The sequence below is a fragment of the Lynx rufus genome, unplaced genomic scaffold (genome assembly GCF_022079265.1).
Source record: "Lynx rufus isolate CCGP_SWC_20201006 ecotype Redwood Valley unplaced genomic scaffold, mLynRuf1.p SCAF_53, whole genome shotgun sequence".
NCBI classification, from domain to species: Eukaryota; Metazoa; Chordata; class Mammalia; order Carnivora; family Felidae; genus Lynx; species Lynx rufus.
In genome coordinates, this window is record NW_025814871.1 from 154,550 (window position 1) to 177,729 (window position 23,180).

Here is a 23,180-nt window from a genome sequence, read left to right on the forward strand (position 1 = left end):
GCCTGGAGCCTGTTTCCGATTCTGTGTCTCCCTCTCTCTCTGCCCCTCCCCCCGTTCATGCTCTGTCTCTCTCTGTCCCAAAAATAAATAAACGTTGAAAAAAAAAATCTAAAAAAAAAAAAAATATATATATATATATATATATATATATATATATATATATATATTTGGGGGGGGCACCTGGGTGACTCAGTCAGTAAAGGGACTTCAGCTTGGGTCATGGTCTCATGGTTTGTGTGTTCAAGCCCCGCATCAGGCTCTGTGCTGACAGCACAGAGCCTGTTTGGGATTGCCTCTCTCCCTCTCTCTCTGCCCCTCCCTGCGCCCCCCCCCCGGCTCTCTCTAAATAAATAAATAAATACACTTTTAAAAATATTTTTTTTTATTATGGGAAGTTTTGAAATACACCAGATAGACAAATGAAACCCACGTGCCGGCACCAGCCTCAGGAAGGATGCTCGGGGCCCCTGCCGCCCCCCCAGAACCGCCCCCTCCGCTCCCACATTGTTCCCTTCCAACACCCCACTGGAGGCACTTCAGCTCAGCTCAGCTCAGAGTCCAGGGAATTCTGCGATGACCCTCACGAGCCCACCGCCTACAGCGACCACACACGGGTCAGCACGGAAGGGTGAGCGCTTCTCACGCGGGGTGACCGTGCACCCAGGGGACCTGTCTGCAGACATTCTCGGCCGTCCTGCCTGGGGGGGTTCTGTGGGGCGCACTGTGTGCCCCCAAAGGATTCGTCCATGCCCCGATCCCTGAACCTGTGAACGGGACCCTACTTGGAAGTAGATGTAATGAATTAAGATGCGGTCACACTGGAGTGGGTGGCCCCGAATCCCATGGCCGCTGACTGTCCTCATGAGAGACGTGGACAAAGTGAGACCAAAGGAAACTAACCGGGGGGTGGGGGGGGGCGGTGGCTCCTGGAATCGAGTAGCAGAGGCCAGCGCTGCGGCTGGACATACCACAGTGCCCGGGACAGCACCCCCCAGAGAAGGCCCCGCCCTGGACGTCAGCAGCACAGGGCAGAAAGCCTGTCCCAGGGTTTACCGGCAACCTTTCACCCATGACACCATCCACGTCTGCCCCTCCCTCCCTCTGTCCTATTCCTGCTGTGTCTCAAGCCACACTGCGGACACCGCCTTCTGCCTCCCAAATACTGCAGCGTGCACGCTGCCCGGAGGTCAGTGGCTTCCAGTTCTAGAAGGACTTCTAAAGTGCATCACCGCAGGGCCGTGGCTGAGCACCCATGCCAACATCAGACAGGGCAGCGTTGACGCGTCCTGATGGTATGCTGATTCGAAGACTCTAGAGTCCCCGCTCCCTCCGTTCTCCTGACTCCGGATCCGTTTGCCGGAAGGTCCTCCTTTTCAAATTGGCAGCTGTCTTTGCTCCCAATGGCCGCCTCCCCATAGCCCAGTGGCTCGGTGATCCCCCAGTCCCACTTCCCGGAGCGCCTCTGTGGCTTTCTCTCCTGCTCGCGTCCCTTCCCGTGGGAGCGCCTGTGACTTAACTTCCTCCCTCGTTCTGCTGGAGGGCATCTTGCTAAGCTGATCTGTGCGGACTCAGCTGGCACGAAACCTCTTGTTTCTTCCTCCCAAACCTTCGGGTTTGCCACCACTTTCCCCAGGAACCTAGGCCTTCTTTTTCCGGGTTATGTATAATATGGCCTGGAAGCATTTAGGAGTCCCAGGACCCTTGACAAGTCTTCCGAGGACAAGCTGCGGGGTCCTGGCTATCCAGAGACTCTGGCCCCACAGTCCCCTTCCATGATTTCTTGGACAGCTCCCTCCACTTCCCTTCTGCTCTCTCTGGAATCCCTGGCTTATTCCTGTTCTCCCCCTCCGCTCCACTTCCCAATTCTTTTTGCCTGACTTTCTAGATTTCTCCAACTTGAGTCTTCCAACTAACTTCCTGCTGAAGTTTTAATGCCAGCTACTGTGCTAACTCCCAAGCCCTCTCTTGTTCTCTGTCCTCGTCACCTTCCCGTTGGCTGGATGCCTGCCTCTGTGAGCAGAGCCTGCACACGCCCCCTACCCCCAGGTACACTGGTGTCTCCGGGTGGCAGCCAGGAGCTGGGGGCGGCTTCCCCCAGGCCACTCTGTAGCTGTTTCTCCCCCATCATTAGATGCTACCTCCCTTCCCAAGTCCCCCAGAGGGAAGGACAGGACATGTGAATGGGGCCTAGGAGCAGAAACTGGAAAGCAGGAGGCAGGGAAGAGACGGCCATCTTGGGCACACAAGTGCCTAGCCCAGGACATGAGCCACCCTGCACCCAGCTTGTCTGAAGCCCTTTCTGCGGGGACTGATGGGGCCAGGAGGTGCATTAAGGAACGTGTGTGTTGGTGCATAAGCTCCAGAAGTGCGCCCCGGAGCAGGCCACGCCGTGGCCTGTTCTCCACCTGTCGCTACCAAATGAGTCTCCTTTCGCCCCCTGTGTTGTCCCTGCCCCCAGCTGAAACATGTCTGACTTCTCCCCACCCCTCCAGCAGGCCAAAAGGACAGGCCACCTCCTTCCACCCTGGCTGGGGCCCCAGGAAGGGGGATCAGCATGTGCCAAGGCCTGGCCCCGAGAAAAGGCACTGATGATGAGTGCTGGCAACGGAGGGGTAGGGGGACCTGAGGCTGGCCCAGTGGGCCAGCACAGGTCACGTGGGTGGGTGGCTATAGCCAGTGGACTCTTTTGTGGGAGTGATGGGGACAAGGCCTGTGGCTGGGAGACCAGGAGGGTGAGCGGGAGCACCAATCTGCCCATCTGCAGGCCCCTGCAGGCCCCCCCACCCCCCCACTGCCAGGGGGACTTGGTCCCATGGGGAGGGCACTGGACGTAAGTTATCACAAGTGATTAAATACTCATGAGTGTTCAAGTGCACAAAAGAGAAGTCTGGGACCCTGACAGAGACACTTAGGCTGGATGTGAACCTGGGGGTCAGGAAAAAAGACATTTTAGGGTGGGGAAGGTTCCAGGCGTGGGCGCCCAGGCAGCAGTGTCAGGGGCGCCTGTCAGGGGCGCCTGTCAGGGAAGTCTGAGGTGTGGGGAGAATTGACAGGGGGTGGAGGAGGCTGTGGCTCAGGCCCTGCATGGGGTAGGGTGGGGGGTACCCCGGTCAGGGGGGAGAGCCGGGGGCAGGCAACAGGAGCCAGCCCCTCCCTCTCCTACCTCGGGAACCTGTGTCCTCCGCCAGAGGAGGTTCCACAGCCAGGCAGGAGCCCGGGCCGGGTCCGCTCGGAGGCTGCCCCCAGCTCATTTAGCGTAAGAAACCGCACGGGGAGACGCCGGAGGGCTCCTTCCCGCACCCGAGGGGCCGCTGCAGGAAGGGCCGCGGGCGCGGGCGCACGATGACTCTGGGGGTGGGCGCACCGGGCTGCTCTCGGGAGCCCGCGGGCCAGGGCGCCCCCAGTCGGGAAACACCACCACCCACGTGGCGGAGGCGCGGGCTCTGGCAGCACCCCCCCCCCGCCGGGGCACCCCCCGAGGTCGGGAGGGGAATTGGGGGAGGGGCTGGTGCGTGCGCGGGGAGGGGGGCAGCGGGCGCGTGCGAGGCCTGGGCAGCGAGAGGAGCCGCGCGCGCAGGGAGCCGCGGCCCGCGGGCACCTACCTGCGCCCGCGCCCGCGCCCGCGCCCGCCACGTGACCGCTCCCCGCCCCGCGCGCGCGTGCGCCTTGCCGGCGCCCCATTGTTGGCCGCGCGCGCGTCACGGGGCGGGGCGGCGGCGGCCGGAGGAGGGCGGCGGGCGGGCGGGAGGGAAGCAGCGTCCGCGCCGCCGCCGCCGCCGCCCGCGCCGCCGCCGCCGCCGCCGAGCCCCCGCCGCCGAGCAGCAAGCAGAGTCGCGCCGCCCCGCCGCCCGCGGCCCGAGCAGCCCCGCGCCGCCGCCCCGCCCGCCGCGCCCGCCCCGCCGCTGGATGCCGGGGGCCGGCGGCCCAGCTCTCAGAGGCGGAGCGCGGCGGCGGCGCGGGCGGCGGCGGCGGCGGCGCGGGCGGCCGGCGGCCGAGAGGCAGGGGCGCGGGCCCGAGCGCTAGCGCCGCCATGCCCGGCTCCACCGGCCAGCCCGACGGCGGCGGCGGCGACCCCAGCCCGCGCCCGCCCCCCCCGCCCCCGCCGCCCCCGCCGCCCCCGCCGCCGCCGCCCCTGCCCGAGGGCGCCGAGGAGGCCGCGCCCGACGACGCGGCCGCTGCCGCCGCCGCCGCCGCGCTGCGCCTGGCGCTGGACCAGCTCTCGGGGCTGGGGCTGGGGGGCGCGGGCGGCCCGGACGACGAGGGGGCGGCCGCGGGTGGCGGGGACGGCGGGGCGGCGGCGGCGGCGGGCGGCGCGGACGGCGGGGCGGCGGCCGAGCCCGCGCCCCCCGACGGGCCCGAGGCGGGCGCACCCGCGGTGGCCGAGGCGGTGGCGCCGGGCTCGCTGCCGCTGCTGGAGCCCGACGTGAGCCCGCCGCCGCCCCGGCCGTCGCCGCCCGACGTGTTCGCTGGCTTCGCGCCGCACCCCGCGGCCCTCGGCCCCTCGACGCTGCTGGCCGAGCAGATGAACGTGATCGGCAGCCGCAAGAAGAGCGTGAACATGACCGAGTGCGTGCCCGTGCCCAGTTCCGAGCACGTCGCCGAGATCGTGGGTCGCCAGGGTGAGTGGCCGCCGTCTGGGGCGCCGCGCCCAGCTTCCCGGGGTCCCCGCGCCGCTCGCCCTGGGGAGGGGGCCGCCCCAGCCCAGCCCTGCCCTGCCCGCGGCCGGACGCCAGACCCTGGCCACGCCCCGCGTGTGGGCTCCGGGCCTCAGTGGCCGCCTGTGCGCCTTTGTCCTGCCGTGGGCCGCGCGAGAAAGTTGGGCGCAGCCCGCGCTCCTCCTCTCTGCGCTCCGGCCGCCGCTGCCTTTGTCTGGACGCCTCCAGCCGGGTCAAGGTCCTCCGTGCAGCACCTCTGCCCAGGTCCCGGGTCGCCAGCGGTGGCATCCGAGGACCAGGAGGCTGGGCTGGGCGGTGGGCGCTCCACACCCAAAGCAGGCATGGGGCGGGGCTCGCTGGGGCTTGAGGGGGGCTTGGGGGCGGGGCGGGGGGGGGCTCAGGCAGGGTCGAGACAGAAGTTGGGCGTACAAAGAGGGTATACATCTCCACTTGCCAGCCTGGGGGCCCTGCTGGGGGTGTGGGGCCGGAGGACAGGATGAGGATCCCCACCCCACTGTCAGCCCCAAGTCGGGGATTTGGGGACACGCTTAAGGACCAGCTATAAAAGCTCTCCTGGGGTCCAGCCTCGTAGCCTTCCCCTGGCAGGCCGTGGCAGCAGACCCTGGGGTGTGGGGGTCCTGGTAACAGCATTGTCAGAGAGTCCCTGTGGCCGCCCCATTGTTCTCTTTGTTAGAGAGCCAGTCTGAGATTTGCAGGGTGACATCAGGCCGGCGGCCGCTCATTGGCCCTGGAGCTGCGGGCGGGCGGGAGGATGGTGGGCAGTGCTCCTCCGGACACACGCCCACCCACCCTTTCAGCTGGCAGCCCCCAGCCCCAGCTCTCTCCTGCCTGCACCTCTCTGTGCCCCGCTCCCGGCTTGGAGGCCAGGTTCTAGAACGTGGGGTGGGGTCTGGGCGGGGTTTGAGATGGTGCTGCAGGACAGGCTGGCCTTGGAGCGCCGACTCAGTAACAGGAGCCAGAGGGGGGGGGGCTTGAATCTCACGGTGACTTGTCACCTTGCCACCAGGGGCAGAGGGACCACAGGGGCGCCCCCGACACGCTGCCCTCTGGGAGTTCCGGGTGGGAGGGGTGGTTTGCCCAGTTAGTCCTCCTGCTTTCCGTGCAGATGTCGTGCCTGGGTGAGGGCCCAGGAGTTGGGGGTAGGGGAGGGGACAGGCGGGTCTCGGAGCCAGCACAGCAGGACTCCAGCCTGACGCTTCCCGCCGCCACCCTATTGCAGTCCCTTCCCGGCCCCGGTCCCCCACACCTGTCCTGGGAGGTATAACCAGCTTTGCCCGGGGCTGGGGGCTGGGGGGTGGGGGGTGGGACAGACGTGGAAACCCAGCCCCGGGGGCTGTTGTCCAAAATCACTAGGCTGATCTGCTGGCTGGTTGGGGGGACACGGCCCCAGAGCACGAGGGCATGTTCCCCGTGAACGTGCGTGTCCTGGCACCCGGGGGGTCCTTCCGGACAGGCCGAGCCCACGCCAGTGTTCTTGGGAGTCAAGCAGAGAGCGCCCCGACCTATGCCTGTGGTTGTAGAGGACCAAGCTGCCGCCCGACCTCCTGGGTGGTGTTTTGGCACCCGTTTATTGGGTGTCCGTTTGGGGTCTTGCTGGTGGCAGACAGGAAGGCAGGCTGTCGGGGTGCACACTGGGCCGGCCCCGTGACCCGAGGCGGGTGGGATCTCTTCTCTGGGGTCGGGGGACAGCACCTCCCTCGGGGGATTTGTGAGGGTCCCCAAGCTAGAGGGCGCTTTTGGTGCTTAAGTTTATGTGTTTATCTTGAGAGAGGGAGAGAGAAAGAGCGCGCGCGGGCCAACCTGAGCAGGGCAGGGGTCGAGAGGGAGAGAGAACCCCAAGCAGGCTCTGCCCTGTCAGCACAGAGCTCCGTGCCGGCCTTACACTCACGAGCCGTGAGATCATAACCCGAGCGGAAGTCAAGAGTCGGACGCTAAACCGCTAAACCGACAGAGCCCGCCTGGCGCCCCTCAAGCAGGACGGCTGTAAGCGTAGCCCCAGGCTGGCGTGTGGTACGTCCCGTAAGCGGGACGCGGGGTATCCGGTGGGGAAGCGTGACCTCGGGACCGGCTGGCACCTCGAATCTCTCAGCCCTAGGACCAGTTGTGGCTGCCGTCTTCTCCGGCCCAGCTGCCAAGCACAGCCTGGGAGACTGTGCCCCAGTCCTGCCCCCCCCCACTCCGCTCCCCCATCTGCCCCCCACCTTGTGGGTTCCCGGACACGAAGGCTGCCCCTTCCTACTGTCCAGGCTCTCCCCAGCGCAGGCCCTGAACTCCTCGAGACCCGGGCCCAGGACCACTCCATCCCCTGGTGGCCAGGCCAGCATCGCACAGACCTGGGGGTCGACCCTTCCCCCGACCCTCACCTGAGCTGTGTTTTCAATCTTAGAGTGGGTTCCCGCACCCTCCGGGGACAGGGTGAGCGACCACAGACGCCGAGAGTTCGCTCTCCTCCCTCAGGTTGCAGCGCCTACAAGGTGCCTGCCTGGGGGCCTCGGCCTGCCCCGCCCCGCTGAGCCTCAAGAGATCCCCCAGAGAAGGTTCCCTGTAGCTGCGGGTCACGGGGGACAGAGACACGGGCCAAGGCCGGGTCGGCAGGGCTGGGATTTGAACCTTAGTCCCTTGGGCTCGGTCTGCGCCGCAGGGAACAGAGGTGGGGCCCAGGAGAGGACTTTACCTCCCACGGCTCCAGGGTTGGGGGGACACGACCCCATTTTACAGGCAGGAAAAGCGAGACTCCACAAAGAGTCAGGGTGGTCTCCCTCCAGCCTGTCAGCAAAGGTCACCTGGGGGGCTGGTGCCCACTTGCCCCAGGTATGACCTTGGGCCCCGTCCTCCTCAGAGCCTCCGGCTAGCTTGCACCCTTGCTGGGCGTGTCCCCGTGGGGCTGGGCTGGGCTGGGTCAAAGTCGTGGGCAGCTGCCTGGAGGTTTGGGTCAGGAAGGAGTGAATGATACCAGAGACGAGCTGGTGCTCAGCCACACCGGGTCCCTCTGTCTCTGCTGCCGTCAGGCTGGGGTCCGCGCTCTCGGGCTGGCCTCTCTCAGTGGGGAGAAGCCTGCTTTGCCCACCGCTCTCCCGCCCCGACCCCCCCGGAGCCCGGCCCCAGCGCTGCGGGCCTCGGTGTTCTTACTGGCAGTTGGGGGCGCTGCGGGGCTGTGCTGGGGCCCAGGCCCCCCTGTTTCTGTGTGTCCGCTGTGGGGCGCAGAAAGAAGGGGGTCCCCTGGCTCTGGGTTAGGGGTTCCTGGTGTTGGTGAGCATAGACTTGGCCTGCCGTGCCCGCGTCGCCCGCACGGGCCAGCTCCCCCCGCCCACCAAACAGACCGCCCCATGGTGACGCGGCCTCCCCCCACAGGACTGCAGCCCATTTGGGCCCTGCCTTGGGGACAGCACTGCACTGGGCATTGTGAGGATGTGTCCCAGCCCTGTCCTACTTCCGAACTCTGCCCCCACGGTTCCCTCTGCCGGGCACCCTGGGAGTCCTCCCCTGGTTCGGGTCCTCCTTGCAGGGGCCGGCCTGTCTGTGGTCTCTGTGTGGGGTCCCTGGGGCAGCACACGGGTGGCCAGGACCCCAGAATGAGGTCACATGAGGGTTGGGACCTGGCTCCGCACGGGGACCCTCGGCAACCCCATACGAGGGTGGGGGCCCAACCGCAGCGAGGTGGGAGGTGCTGGGGCGGGGCAGAGACAGCTTCAGTGTGGTCACCCCCTTTCCCCTGGGTGCACCTGCCCGAGGTGGCTTCCTGGTGGCAGGGCCCGGGAATCTGCATTTCAGCCCGGGACCAGCCTTAAGTGGTGGCCCCCAGGGTTCCCCCCAAGCGGGAGGCTTGGTCCCTGCCATCACCCACTTTGGCCTCACTGGCTTGTACCCACCAGGGTGGGAAGGTGGCTGGTTCACGCTCGGGGCCTCGGTTTCCCAGACCTGGCGGCCCCACTGCCCCCTCAAACTCTGTCATTTCTTGGGGTCTCGGCGAGGGTGGGGCTTGGCTCAAATGGTGTCACCGCGGAAATGCGTCTTCTCTTGGCCGCTGGAGGCTCTGTCCAGGGCCACCTTTTGCGGGGGGGGGGGCAGGATGGGTGCCAGTTCTGTGTGAGGGGAACCAGGCTGCTTCCCTGCGCAGGGGGCGCCCCCCCCCCATGCCGGTTTCCTCTCCCGCCCTGGCTCCAGTGACCCCCCCACCCCTTCTCCCGGCCTTGTTCCCTGTCCTCTGCACGGGCCTCCTGGCCGTGCACACGCAGGTGACGGCTGGGCACCTGCCTGGGGGCACCTGCCAGTCCGTGGCCCTTGTGGCCCCAGACCCATGAGGCCGGGTCAGTTTGTGCCCTCCTCTTACCCGTGAGGAAACAGACACGGGACGGTCCTTTGAGCGACCCCTGTGACCCCCGTGCGCCGATCCTCACAGGCCACCAGCAGGGGGAGCTCAGGAAGTAGGCTGAGAAGTGTGTGCTGGGACCCTGGTGCGATCAGTATGGGCTTCCTGGAGGAAGGGGCGCTGGGCGGTGACTGGATGCAGAGAAGGGGGTGCAGGCAGGCGGCACTGAGGACACTGTTAAGGAGGGTAAAGGCCGTGTGGGGGCAGGGAGGCCAGGGCGGGCGGAGCCCCCGGAGAGGGTCCGGACTGACACGTGTGGTTTGAAAGCTTACCCACCAGCCGCCACGTGGGGAGGGGACCATCTGGACAGAAGTGGAGACGGGTCCGGGTCGGGGTGGGTTTTGGGGGGATGCCAGCGAGGCGGTGAGCCACTGAGGGAGGACACGGGGGTGGGGGCTCGGGACCCAGAGGATGGGCCACGCCCCACCCTCCCCCCTCCCCCCTCCCCCCTCCCCGGGAGGGTTCCGACCCCATTCACTTGGCTGTGCTTTTGCTCAAAGCTCTGGACGAGCCTGCTGTCCTTGGGCTCAGGGTGGGGCTGCCCCTGGGACAACCCTGCCACCGCCCAGGGTTCCCTCGCGCCGAGCAGTCCCCCCTGTCTGGTGCATCTTGGATTCCTTCCAGGGCAGGTGCGCTGGTCCCCCAGCTTTGTAAGCTTCTACCTGAGAAGTCGGCAACAGTGTTATCCTCACCGGGGCGCCCTCTGTATTGAAACGGTATCCCCGTGTCCCTCTTGCCGCCCAGAGCCGGTGGGGGGGGGGGTCACCCAGACTCAGGATGTCTCAGAAGGCCCCCCAGAGAGGAGGTGGGGGTGTCAGACGCCTGGACAGGCGCCCCGTCACAGCCCGAGGCCTCTCAGCCCACGCTGCACGCCGATACTCCAGTGCCCCCCACGGTGTCAGGCCCCCCGCCCGGCCTGCGACAGCGCAGTGCTGCGTCTGTGAGCATCATGCCCTCAGAGGCTGGGACCACAGGACCTTTGGGTGGAGTGAGTGAGGGTGCAAGAGACTGAGTGAGACCCGGGCTCCCTGTGGGCTGGGGGGGGGGGGTGCCGCTGGCCAGGAGAAAATCCCAGGTGTTGATGGGGACTCCGTGTCGGGGGTCTGCACTAGCGTCCCGGGACTGACAGAACAGACTAGGTGGCTCGAAACAATAGAAACGAATCCCCCCACGGAGCGCGGACATACGAATGCAAGGTGTTGGCTGGGCCACGGTCCCTCCAGGAGGAGGGGGATCGTCTCCCGAACTTGCTCACCTAGCTTCCGGTGGTGGCCGCCGGTCCCCTGCGCCCCGGGCCTGTGGCGGCCTCGTCCCAGTCGCTGTCTTTGTGTCCCTCTTATAAGGACACCTGTCACTGGGTTCAGGGCTAACCCCATTCCCGTGCGACCTCCTGTTAACTAATGACGCCTGCAAAGACCTTTCCAAATACAGTCCTGTTCACACTTACCGGGTAGACGTGAATTTCGGGGGGCACCATTCAACCCGCAGTGGGGTCCTCCTTGCCTTCTAGCCAAAGCCACCACCGCCTTCCAGCCTGGGACCAGAGGGGAAACCGAGATGCGTGTCTGAGGATAAAGGCCAGGGTGGAGAGGGCAGCGAGGTGGGGGCTCCCAGCCCTCCCCCACCCCCCACCGCGCCGGCCGGGCCCCTGCAGCTGCTCCTCCAAGGGCTGCCCTGGGGAGGGGTCCCCATCCTCACTGTCTCTCCCCACCGCCACCCCCAGGGTGCAAGATCAAGGCTCTGCGGGCCAAGACAAACACCTACATCAAGACGCCGGTGCGCGGGGAGGAGCCCGTCTTCATCGTGACTGGCCGCAAGGAGGATGTGGAGATGGCCAAACGCGAGATCCTGTCGGCCGCCGAGCACTTCTCCGTGATCCGCGCCACGCGCAGCAAGGCGGGCGGGCTGCCGGGCGCCGCGCAGGGCCCGCCGCACCTGCCGGGACAGACCACCATCCAGGTGCGCGTGCCCTACCGCGTGGTGGGGCTGGTGGTGGGGCCCAAGGGCGCCACCATCAAGCGCATCCAGCAGCGGACGCACACCTACATCGTGACGCCGGGGCGGGACAAGGAGCCCGTGTTCGCCGTGACAGGCATGCCCGAGAACGTGGACCGGGCGCGCGAGGAGATCGAGGCGCACATCACGCTGCGCACGGGCGCCTTCACGGACGCGGGCCCCGACAGCGACTTCCACGCCAACGGCACCGACGTGTGTCTGGACCTGCTCGGGACGGCCGCCGGCCTCTGGGCCAAGGCCCCCAACCCGGGGCGGCGGCCCCCGGCGCCCACGGCTGGTCTCCGCGGCGACGCGGCCCTGGGCGCGCCGGGGGGCCCCGAGGCTTTCTATGCCGGGGACCGCGGGGGGCCGCCAGTGCCCGAGGCGGGCCCCGCCAGCCCCTACGGCGGCGCCGGCGGCGGAGGCGGCGGCGGAGGCGGCGGCGGCGGCGGCTCGGGCAACGGGGGCTTCTCCTTCGGCGGCGACGGCCCGGGGGCCCCCTCGGGGCCGCCCGCCCCCGAGGACTGTGACTTCGGCTTCGACTTCCTGGCGCTGGACCTGACCGTGCCCGCCGCGGCCACCATCTGGGCCCCCTTCGAGCGGGCCGCGCCGCTGCCCAACTTCAGCGGCTGCTCGGCCGTCAACGGGGCCCCCGCGCCCCCCGCGCCGGGCGCCCGGCGCAGCAGCGGGACCGGCTCGCCGCGCCACTCGCCCACGCTGCCCGAGCCCGCGGCCCTAGGCCTGGAGCTCCCGCTGGCCCGCCGCGGCGGCGCCGCGGACCCGGTGGGCGCCCTGGCCTGGCGGCCGGCGCCGGGCTCGCTGCCGGCCTTCCCCGCCGCCACCCTCGTTGCCCGGCGGCGGCGGCGGCGGCGGCGCCGCGGCCGCGGCGTGTCCCCCCCTGGACTCCAGCGCCTCCGAGGGCGGCCGCAAGCCCCCGGCCGCCCCCGCCCCGGCCCTGGCGCGCGAGTGCGTGGTGTGCGCCGAGGGCGAGGTGATGGCCGCGCTGGTGCCCTGCGGCCACAACCTCTTCTGCATGGACTGCGCCGTCCGCATCTGCGGCAAGAGCGAGCCCGAGTGCCCCGCCTGCCGCACGCCCGCCACCCAGGCCATTCATATCTTTTCCTAGCGGCCCGGGGCAGGGGTGGGGGGCGGCGGGCGCGGGGGCGGCGGGGGCGGCGCGGCCAGCGATCGCAGACGAGCTTTAACTCGGTCCCAGGCGTGGAGACGGCCGCCCGACGGCACCACAGTTCTTAACCAATAAACAGTATTGAGTCGACAGGTTGAAATAAACCAGAGAGAAAAGGTCTGCCTGCACTTTCTAAAGACTCCCCGGCCCCCAGGGTGATGTTTTTACGAAGATAAAAAAATATATATATATACACACACACACACACACACACACATCCGATTTTTACAACTCCCGGTTGTCTTTTGGGCTTGGCGGATTTCAGACAGGACCTGCTGGTCTGGGAGGCGGCCTCGGCCTCCGCAGAGGCCCCTAGGAGGACAATGCGACGTTTTTACTCCCTGTGGGGGGCTCACCAGTTACCCTTTTGTACGTCAGCGGGGGGACAGGCTGGAAGGGTGGGGGGGGGTGGGGAGGGTCCCAACCAGAAATTTCTAACTTTGTGTTTTTAATTATTAATACCCTTCTGCTGTGGTTTCTGTTGTCAGTTTTTAAATTTTTTTAAATTGTGTTTTTTTTAAAACTTTTACTTTTTACCTCTTGTGTATATGTAGGGAATTTATAGGGAAATATGTACTTTATGGAATAAATTTTAAGAACTAAAATATATTTTATTTTAAATAAAGTAACGGACCTTTCATCTTACACAGCTAAATTACTGATTATATATTTGCTGAGCTGACTTAAGGGTTCAGAAAATTGTATCAAGAGTTTTATTTTTTGACTTTAAAGCCTTCTTAATAAAGCCCTTTTGCTACCTGTGAGCCCTTGGCGTGGTGTGGGGCAGGTGGACGTGGGAGGGAGGGGCGGGGGCGGGGGTGCTCAGACCCGGCCCCTTCACCCCCTAGTCTTCCAGATAAAGGCATCTGGACTCAGGATACCCCATGTCCAGGCCACGCTCTTCCAGAAGCCGGGCCCCGTGTCTGCTTCCAGACGGGAGCGTTGGGTCTGCGGAGAAGGTGGTCCAGCCAGGTCCCCCTGTCGTGAGGTTCAGGGCCCCCACGTTCCAGGGGACAGCTGACCACGGGACCAGCTTCGGCTGCTGTGGAGGGAGGGGTGCCAGGCTCGGGGGGGGGGGTGCTGGGGGGTCTCCCAGCCCATTTTGCAGAAGGAGAGACAGGTTGGGAGCCCCACTCGCAGCATGGGTTCTGACACCTCCCAGCCCCAAAGGATGTCTGAGTTGTAGCCGCACAAGCCATCCCTCACCCTCCAGGTCTAGTGGGGAGCAAGGGGGCCACTAGATGACTGACTTTGGCCCGGAGTCGGGACTGTGGGACCATGGGTTGGACCGTCTGCAGTCAGCGGGTGCCATCAGAGTTCCCAAGGAGAGGAAGAATGCTCGGGAGTGAGTGGAGGGTGGGGTAGGAGGCATGGGACACGGTGACAGGGAGGGCCCAGGACTGCTCTGGAGACAAGCTTGGGAGCCAGGGGCCCACGGGGGGCTGGCTTGAGTGGGCGGTGAGGAGGGGCCTGCAGAACAGAGCCTGCTAGGAAAGCCAGGAAGGCGTGGTGGAGCCACCTGGAGGGCTTCCAGGAGGCGGCGGGGGGGGGGGGGGCTCCGGAAGACAGGTGGGACAACAGGAGGGGCAGATGGACGGGGAACCCCGTGGGCAGGTCCCCAGGGAGTGGTGGCCGCGTCAGCCCCTCCAGCTGACCAGCGGCACCTGGGGCTGCAGGGCCCGGGGTGGGTCTCGAACAGCCACACACACCTGGGGCTCCGGTTCACTCTGCCTGGAGTTTCCCCACGTGTGAAACGGGTTCTCCACACTCTCGGCTCTGGTGAGGATCGCGGCTGAACTGGTTGAGTCATGGCCCCGGAACCTGTGAATGGACCGTATTTGGATAAAGGATCTTTGCAGATATAACTGAGGCTCCCCCTGAATTAAGGCGGACCCCAAGTCTCATGACGAACATCCTCATAAAGGACATGCGTACAGGGACCCCTGGTCGGTGAAGCGCCCGACTCCTGATCTCAGCTCAGGTCATGGTCTCACGGTTGGTGAGTTCGAGCCCCGCATCGGGCTCTGCGCTGACAGTGCGGAGCCTGCTTGGGATTCTGTCTCTCCCTCTCTCTCTCTCTCTCTGTCTCTCTCTCTCTCTCTCAAATGACGTTTAAAAAAAGGACACACACACAGAGGGGGGATTTGAGACCTGGCCCCACAGAGAGAAGCCATGTGAAGTTGAGCCAGGGACGCCTGGGGCCCCAGAGGCTGGAAGAGGCACAGAGGACCTTCCCTAGAGCCTCCGGAAGGAGGCAGCCGTGAGGAGCAAATGCCTGTCACTCGCTTTGTGGCAATGTTACAGCAGCCACGGGGAACAGTACGGGGGGGTGGGCGACACGTGACGTGGGGTCTGGCCCTCAGTTCGGCGGTGGGGTTGAACACGGCTGCAGTGGCCCCAGGCGACCTGGGGTGAAGTCAGGCCGTGGCCATCCCGCCGGAGGCTATGGGGGCAGTGGGAGGTGAGAGTGTGGAGAGCAGTCCCCCTGGCATCTTGGACACAAGAAGAAAGCAGCCCCTCGAGGGGCTGAGGGGTCAAGGGAAAGACGGGACATCGAGGGGGCCGGAAGTAAGTCCTTGGAAAGGGGGTGGGGGCTGGAGCCCAGGCAAGGGGTTTCTGAAAGGTGTAATAGGGGCGGGACTGATCTGAGCTCTTGCTGTCCTAGAACTTACCAGAAATGTCTGAGGGATGTGCTCGCTCTCTACTGCGGGGATGTGGATGCCAGAGCTCCTGGGGCCCCCGGGGAAAGCTGAGACCCCAGGTGGATTCTGGAGCTTGCCATTTGGTCCATCCCGACCTCTTAGTTAAGAGTGCCAGTAAGCTCTCCTGCTTTGCTTGAGCCATTGTGAGCTGGAGTGACTCAAACTCATAACCACCTACAGGGGCTATATTCCTGGCCAGAGGGCTGGGGAGCGTTTCCTGGGGTCAGGGATGCTCAGCAAAAGGTCAGCTTCTTCACATCCAGGCACACTCTGGGAAGCCAAAGACTGAGACGAGTTTTCGTCGCCCTCTGGGTTCACGGGCTCAGCACAACAATGTGACTCTCACCCAGTATCTGCTGAGAAGGCCTCCATTCCGTGTCTCGTCAGATTTCAGGGAGATGCTGAAGTGTAACCCCATGGTTCTCCCATCTGCAAAGTGGGTTCGCTGCGGGGACGATAAGTCACCTGCATGACCACGTGTTCCCTTGAGAGTTCCCTGGGACAGGAGGGATATGTCACCTCATGCCCACCAGTGTAGGGAAAGAATCTCTAAAGACAGACGGACCACCTTCCTGCTTCATGACCCTGGGCATGTCATCTCCCTGACCTCAGTTTTCTTATCTGTAAAATGGGGGCTTGATCAGGCCTTAATCACCTGTAGGTATGTTACATGCTGGCTTGTAGTAGTTCCCGCCCTCCATCTGTGCCCTCGGAGAATACATTCTGGAGGGGATCAATGCAGACACAACCCCTCTGGGGCCGGGAAAACTCCAACAAACCAAACAGAAGAATAAACAATGCCCGGAACCTGGAAGGTGCTTAGTATTTGTTGGATGGATGGATAGATGGATGGATGAGTGAATAGACAGGTGGAGGGTGAATGAATGAATGAATGGATGGATGACGGGATAGTGAGTGGAGGGATGGTGGGTGGGTAAGTCAGAACTTCAGAAGAAGAGAGATGAATTCTGCCCCAGGAATAAGGGGAAGAAGGCTAGATAGAGGGGTTGATTGGTAATGGGGAGACAGTGTGGCAAAGGCTTGGAGGTGATGGGATCACAGGGCACGTTCAGGGGACAAAGAGTAGTCAGAGGGATGGGTTACAGTACTGGGAGACAAGGTGGAAATGCTTAACTGGAACATGGCCTTGGGACTCCTTTAGTCTCATCCATCCCAGTCAGGCCTTCCACGGCAGTCCCCATTTTTGTCTCCCTCACCCCCGGACCTTAGCCTTTACAAGGAGAAAGTCACACCAGCCTATGCTGGAATTCAGTGGCCAATAGAATTTAAATATAAACGTGGGGGCGCCTGGGTGGTTCAGTCGGTTGAACATCCGACTTAGGCTCGGGTCATGATGTCACGGCTCCTGAGTTCAAGCCCTGCCATCAGGTTCTCTGTTGTCAGCATAGAGTCCCCACCCCCGCCCGCCTCTCCCTAGCTTGCACTCTGTCTTACAAATAAATATTAAAAATTTTTAAATAAATGTAAACGTAAACAGCCACATATGGCTGATGGCTCCTATACCGAACAGGATCACTCTAGAATGTTCCAGTCCAGCATTGTCCAACAGAACTTTCTGCGATGATGGGAATGTTCTAGATCTGAGCTCTCCATTACAAGAGCCACCAGCCAGCCACACTGAGTGACTGAGCGTCTGAAAGGTGACTTGTGCCATTAAGAAATGGAACTTTTAACTTTGCATTAATTAAATTTAAATGGCCACAAACAAGGAAGCATCGGGGAAGGTACTATGCGATGCAGACTTTGAAATACTTTTCAACCAGGGAAGCAGGAGGGAAGGCCAGAGTGCCTAGAAACTGGGATAACTGTGTGTGGAGGCCCCAAGACAACAAGGGTCACAGAGGAGGCGGCCTGTCACCTACATGGCAGAGGGGACTGTGCAGGAGGCAGCAAGCCCAGGCCCCTGAGGCGGAGGTGACCCTGGGTGCCTGGGGCGCCCAGCGTCCTCACGAGAGGGAGGCCTCACGAGAGGCCGCGTTGCTGGCCGTGGGGATGGGGAGGGCCCGCGGGCCCAGGATGCGGCGCCTCTGGAAGCCGGAAAAGTGGGGGAAACAGGACTCCTTGGGGCTCCCCAGGGAACCAGCCCTGCCCTCGCCTGGGTGTTAGGACCTGTGAGCCCAGCGCTGTTGGAGAACCAGCATGAGTGGTTTAAGCGGGCAGGTTTGGGGGGGATTTGTGCAGCTGCGGTAAAGTTACCCCAAACCCTTGCAAACACGGCTGACCCTGTGGCCCGCACAGCGAAAATACAAAATGAGCCCAGACACCGTGTGGTCTGGGAAGGTAAGGATGTGTTCAAACAGCCCACAAGGATGGGGGTGTGTCCAAGGGACACAGGAGCCACCGCAGGAAAAGAGCTCCCGGTGACCAGAGCTGGAGCGATCACTCTGGAAGATACAGGACGCCCAGTTAACCTGAATCGTTTCATTTTAATATTTCAGATTTTGCGCTGGTTACTGACCTGGAATTCAGATTGAACAGGATGTGGTGTGTTTGTATTTGCTGTATTTGGCAAGGGGCGGGGAGAGAGACAGAAAGGCATCGATTTACAAAGGCGTGTGCCCGGGAGCTCCGTCTTGGGGCTCCTAAATTCTGCCTGGCAGGTAAAGGTGGGGCCAAGCCAGCAGGACACGGGTGGGGGTGGTTAATATGGACCAGAACTAAGTGCACAGGTCATTGATATACCTTGAGGCCTGTTTCTCGCCATAGCCCGGCGCGGGTGTGCTCTGGGGCAGAACCGGGGTGAAGCCGAAAGCCCCCAAGCACCTGTGCCCCCACGGGCCCCCTGCGCTATCCTCAGGACAGGCCCCACCCACGACCGGACTGGGCCAGAGCCGCCCGTGCTCTGTCGCCACCGTGCGGCCCGAACGGCACATGACGCCTCAACGGCCGCGGGGACCTGCGTTGGGCTTGAATTGGTAAAGTGGAGACTAGGGTCTCTTCGACCCCGGGGTTGTGGGCTCCCCCAGGCCACAAACGGACCCACCTTTTCCACCTTTCACCACTGACCCGTCCCTGGGCCAGCAGCTCAGCCCTGGCACACAGGGGGCACTCCCTAAATGTTTGTTGATTGAGTAAATGACAGGACCCCAAAGAACTGAGTTTTTCCTTTACTCACACCAGATCTGGCCTTGGCCAAGGGTGACACAGGACAACTTGAACACCCCTCTCCATGAGAATTTTGCCACTGTCCCCAGTGGCAGAAAGGACTCCAGCTCATTGGCTTTTTCTTAAATGTTTATTTTTGAGAGAGAGCGAGCACACGGGGAAGGGCAGACAGAGGGAGACCCAAAATCCCAAGCAGGCTCCAGGCTCAGAGCTCCAAGCTGTCAGCACAGGGCCCGACGCGGGGCTCGAACCCACAAACTGTGAGATCATGACCTGGGCCGAAGTCAGATGTTTAAACGACTGAGCCGCGCAGGCGCCCCACGAGACGAGGAGGCAGAACGAGGTCCCATGGTGAAGGACACAGAGGCCGGGTCCCAGGACAAGTTCTGGAAAGCCAAGCAATAAATGTCGTCTGACTGTAAAAATACGTCTGATTACTCTCCCATCTGCAGAGAGAGGTTGAGATTTGCCGGTGGAGAAAATCTGACCTATTTACATGTATCAATTGGGAGCTGAAAACCATTTTCAACCACTTCAGGCAGGAGATGACGGCCGATGTCAATCCTAATCAATTCTACGGACAGCATGGAACCTCGAACACAGTTTTGGTTCCGAACACGTGTTGGAAATCGTCTTGGGGATACACCCAGGGGTGGGCTTCCTGGGCCATACGTAATCCTGTGTTTAACTTACGGAGGAACCAGCAGCGGGGTTTTTGTGATTGAAGCCTTTACTGAGGCCACCGCAGAGTCACCTGCGGTTGTGAGAAATGCCGCTGAGAAACTCCCTTGTGCACTTGGCCCGGTTCTCCGATGGTCACGTTTTACAAATCGATAGTCAGTATCTCCACCCGGATATTGTCGTTGATACAATCACCTCCCGTATTTCAATTCACTTGTTTTCATTTTACTCGCACTCACCTGTGTGGTATGGCATCGCCCACAAGTTCACCAGCTGGGGAAATCCGTGCGTCCACCCCGCAAGTGTCCCCCCCCCACCCGTAACCCTGGCAACCACTCATCTGTCCCCCATTCCTAAGATGTTGTCACTTCATAAACGTTGTATCAGGAGGCTCTTGTTCTCCGTGACCTGTCCGCGATGGTATGTTCTCACTCGCAGGCTCTCGGGAGTCACCAGGATTTTAAAACTTCCCCGTTTGGCAGGGGGGGCAGGTGGACATGCCTCCAGCCACACTTTTCTCCCAGCAGTTACATACCGAGGTCACCCGCGTGCCTCAGTTTCCTCGTCTGGTAAGTGGGGGAGAGAACCCCCGACCCCAAGCCGAGTTACGTGGATTAGAGCAGGCGGGGCACGCGAGGCCGGCGTCCGGGACCTGGCCCCTGCGAAGCTTTATGACGTCACACGCGGTTGCCACAGCAGCAGCCAATCACATCTGCCCGGCTGCGCGGGGGGGGGGGGCGGCCCCGCCCCGCCTGCTGCTGATTGGAGGAGGCGTCGCATCGCGCGCTCCCACAGACCAATGGGAACGTGATCCAGAGGCAGGGCGCGGGGGAAGCCAAGTTCCCTGCATCCTTCGGAGCATCCATTCTCTCGGTGGCTTCCTCTTAACAAAATAAGAAAGAAAGAAAGGCCCGGCCTGGCACGCATTCGCTGCCTCTTCCTGAAGCTCCGACCCTTGCGAGCGCCCACCAAAGGGAGGCTAATGATTTTATTTCTTGAGGTGCCCTGTTACCCTGTCTGAAGAAGACTCCAGAAACTCGCAGCGTGGGAGCCCGGGGGTGGGGGGGCTCCCTGCCCCTCCTGCAGTTCGCACCCTCCGGCTGAGAGCTGGTCTGGGAGGTCACCCAGATACTGGGTGGTGTGGTGGGGCCGCAGACGGGCGCGGGCAGGCACTGAGGGCAGGGCACTGGGCAAGACGGGCAGCTACATGCTGAGGGTGCTGGGTCCTGGGCTGGGTCCAATGCGTGTTTCGCTACCGCCGAGTGGTAGCAAATCGGCACAAAGCCGAGTGACCTGAAGCAGCGACATACACTCGTCTTTTTCCTTCATCATTTCTGGAGTTCGGGAAGTGGGAAGAGGTCCAGATGCGTGGTTCTGGCTCGGGGTCTCTCACGAGGTTCTGGTCACAGGCGGGCTGGGGCTGCCTGGTCTGAGGGGCTCAGCTGGGGCCCGAGGACCCGCTCCCAGGCGGCCGGCCGGGGCTGCTGGCGGGAGGCTCGGGCCTCTGCACGGCGCTGTCTGAGCACCATCAGGTCACAGGGGTGAGGGCGCGGAGCCAGCGACCCCAGAGAGCGCCAGGCAGACACCTGTATCTTTTGTGACCCAAGGGTGTGGATAGCAAGACCCTGGGGCTGCTGAGTGCCGGCGAGGAGGCCACCCCCAGAAGACCGTCTGTTGACCCGAGACACACCAGGGCGAAGCAACACGACCGGGGAAGGTCGGCATCCCCTCCCCTCCTCGCGGACCCCTCTCGCTGCCTCCAGGTGATCCGGCTGGGGGCGGGGCAGCCACGTAGCCCAGGCCTGGCCAGTAGGCTTCAACCTGGGACTTCTGCCTGCATTGATGGGAGAGTCTGGCTGACACATTTCCCCCACTCGGCCTCAGAGCCTGCTAACGAGCGAAGTCAACACAGAAGTTCGTAGCACAAGAGATGGAGAAAGGGAGAGAGAGGCAGAAGGAGTCCTTGGCCTGCGTCCGACTCCCCACCACTTCGGCACTGGAAGCCGGTCCTTTGTGTGAGGAGCGGTTTCTGTCATGTGTAACACGAAGCCACCCACAGGTGAATGGCACAATCACAACGTGCCCACCACGCACGGCACGTCCCTCGGCCGCGAGCAGGAGCGAGGCACCCACCCCCGCCGCCCCGCGGACGGACCCCGAACACACGACACTCAGGGAGGGAACCCGACACGAGACGCCACACGGGTGTGAGTCCACGTGTGTGAAACGTCCAGAACGGGCCCGTCCACGGACGGGAAGGGGGGCTCGTGGGGGCTGGGGCTGGGGGAGGTGGCTGCTAATGGGGGTGGAGTTTCCTCTTGTGCTCATGGAATGTTCTGGAACTAGATGGAAGTGGTGGTTGCATAACATTATGAATGCACTCAACGCCACTGAGTTGTACACTTTAAGTTTATTATTATTTATTTTAAGAGAGAGAAACAGAGAGAATCCCAAGCAGGCTCTCCACTGTCAGCACAAAGCCCGGCCACATGGGGCTTGATCTCAAGAACCACGAGATCACGACCTGAGCTGAAGTCTAGAGTCAGACACTTAGCCGACTGAGCCACGCGGGTGGCCCCGAGTTATGCACTTTAAAGTGGTTAACGGGGTGGGGAAAAATACAAAAAATAAAATAAAACAAAATAAAATGGTTAATGGCGCAGCGCCTGGGTGGGTCAGTCGGTTGAGCGCCCGACTTCAGCTCAGGCCATGATCTCACGGTTTGAGGGTTCGAGCCCCGCGTCGGACTCTGGGCTGACGGCTCCGAGCCTGGAGACTGCTTCCGATTCTGTGTCTCCCTCTCTCTCAGCCCCTCCCCTGCTCACACACACACTCTCTCTCAAAAATAAACATGAAAAAAAATTTAAAAATGGTTAATTGCATGTTATGGAAATTTCATGTCCACACTACTACCAAAAGGGCAAAAACCACAGGATGTTTATATTCAGTGTTTTCTGTCTCCCTTCTGCCACCCACAGCCCCTTCCTCCCAGGTTCTCCCAGGGCTCTTCAGCTCCCGCCCCTCTTGTACACGAGAGTTTCCCTCCCACGTCAGGCCACACCAAGGCATGCGGCCTCCCGACCTCCCTCCCTTGCACTGGCAGCGGGCGGGAGGCCGGCCTTCACACGCAGGCGCAGAAATGCATCCAGGCACATGGTTGAGGGAAAAGGCAAGGGCACATTGATGGTTTCCTTCTTCGCTGGGGAAACCCGAGTGCCGGTGCCCCCGCGACCTCCCCAGGAAGGCGGCCGCTCTGCCAGTTTGCAACTTGTCACAAGCAGATGGCATCCACGTTACACTTTTGGAATCGACAGTAAGTGGCTCAGCAGGGACAGCTTGCAGGGTGCCCGGGGGCCGCTCTTGTCCCAGGGGCGCCCGCAGCACAGGGGGTCCTGAGCGGGGCTGCGATCTGCCTGAGAGGCACCCCCAACCCCCTGTCCTCTCTCCCGACGGACATGACATGACGTGGGCGCCAGCCGAGGGACAATGACAGCGATGGCGGTGGGCAGGGTGCTGCATGGGCACCGGAAGCCACCCCTCCCCCACAATGTTGCTTTTCATCTTCACTGTTTGCTTCCCTGATTCCAATAAAATTAAGCATCAGGCCTGTGAATACTTCAGTTTCTCTAAAGCAGGGTCTCTCCCGGGCACTGGGGACTTAGGGGCATCCGGGTACCTGGGGACGGAGCAGCACCCTGGCCCCACCCCCTGGGGGCAGGACCGCCCCCACCAAGGACTCTCTAAAGGCTGAGGGCATTTTAAAAAGCGATATGGGGCGCCTGGGTGGCTCAGTGGGTTAAGTGACTTCGGCTCAGGTCATGACCTCACGGTTTGTGGGTTCGAGCCCCATGTGGGGCTCCGTGCTGACAGCTCGGAGCCTGGAGCCTGCTTCGGATTTTGTGTCCCCCTCTCTCTCTGCCCCTGCCCTGCTCACGCTCTCTCAAAAATAAATAAAAACTTTAAAAAAACAAAAAAAGTCTCCCAGCAGTCGGAGTCAGGGAGCAGCGGCCTCCCCAAGCCTCCAGTCTCAAAATCTCAGCCGTCCCTGGGCTGTTTGCTGGCCGGCCGGTCCTTTCTGGAATTCGTGTCTCTGTGAGAATAGGCTGCGTGTAGCTCCCAGTCGTCGGCCAGCCCTGGGAGCACATGTCCCCGGGCTGTCACAAGACGCCTTCCCTGCAGAGCACGGGCCACCGACTTCCCTGCCCGGCCACTGAGCAAAGGTCACCCGCTTCAGCTCTCGGGTCATGGCACAGCCGCTCTGGTGTGAGTTTCTGCGTTGGCGGAGATCTGTGCCCGGAAGAGGAGTGAGCTCAGGGCAGGCTGGTCTAAATGTCCCCTCCGCTTACAGGCCACGGGGCATCTAACGCCACCAGAGAGGCGGACGGCAGGCTAGGGAGTCAAGTTTTCTTTAATGAAAAAAAGGACAAAGCCGCACAAAAGTCTGG

General features: G+C 62.7%; 1 protein-coding gene across 1 annotated transcript; it reads left to right on the plus strand.

Moving 5' to 3' along the window:
* The first annotated feature begins 2,000 nt into the window (after positions 1-2,000).
* On the plus strand, positions 2,001-12,616 carry MEX3D (mex-3 RNA binding family member D). Its single transcript, XM_047100762.1, is given in 5 exon segments — positions 2,001-2,012; positions 3,929-4,018; positions 4,142-4,619; positions 10,769-11,883; positions 11,885-12,616. Coding segments are annotated over 5 exon segments (1,977 nt in total). The 3' UTR covers positions 12,167-12,616.
* Positions 12,617-23,180: the final 10,564 nt, after the last annotated feature.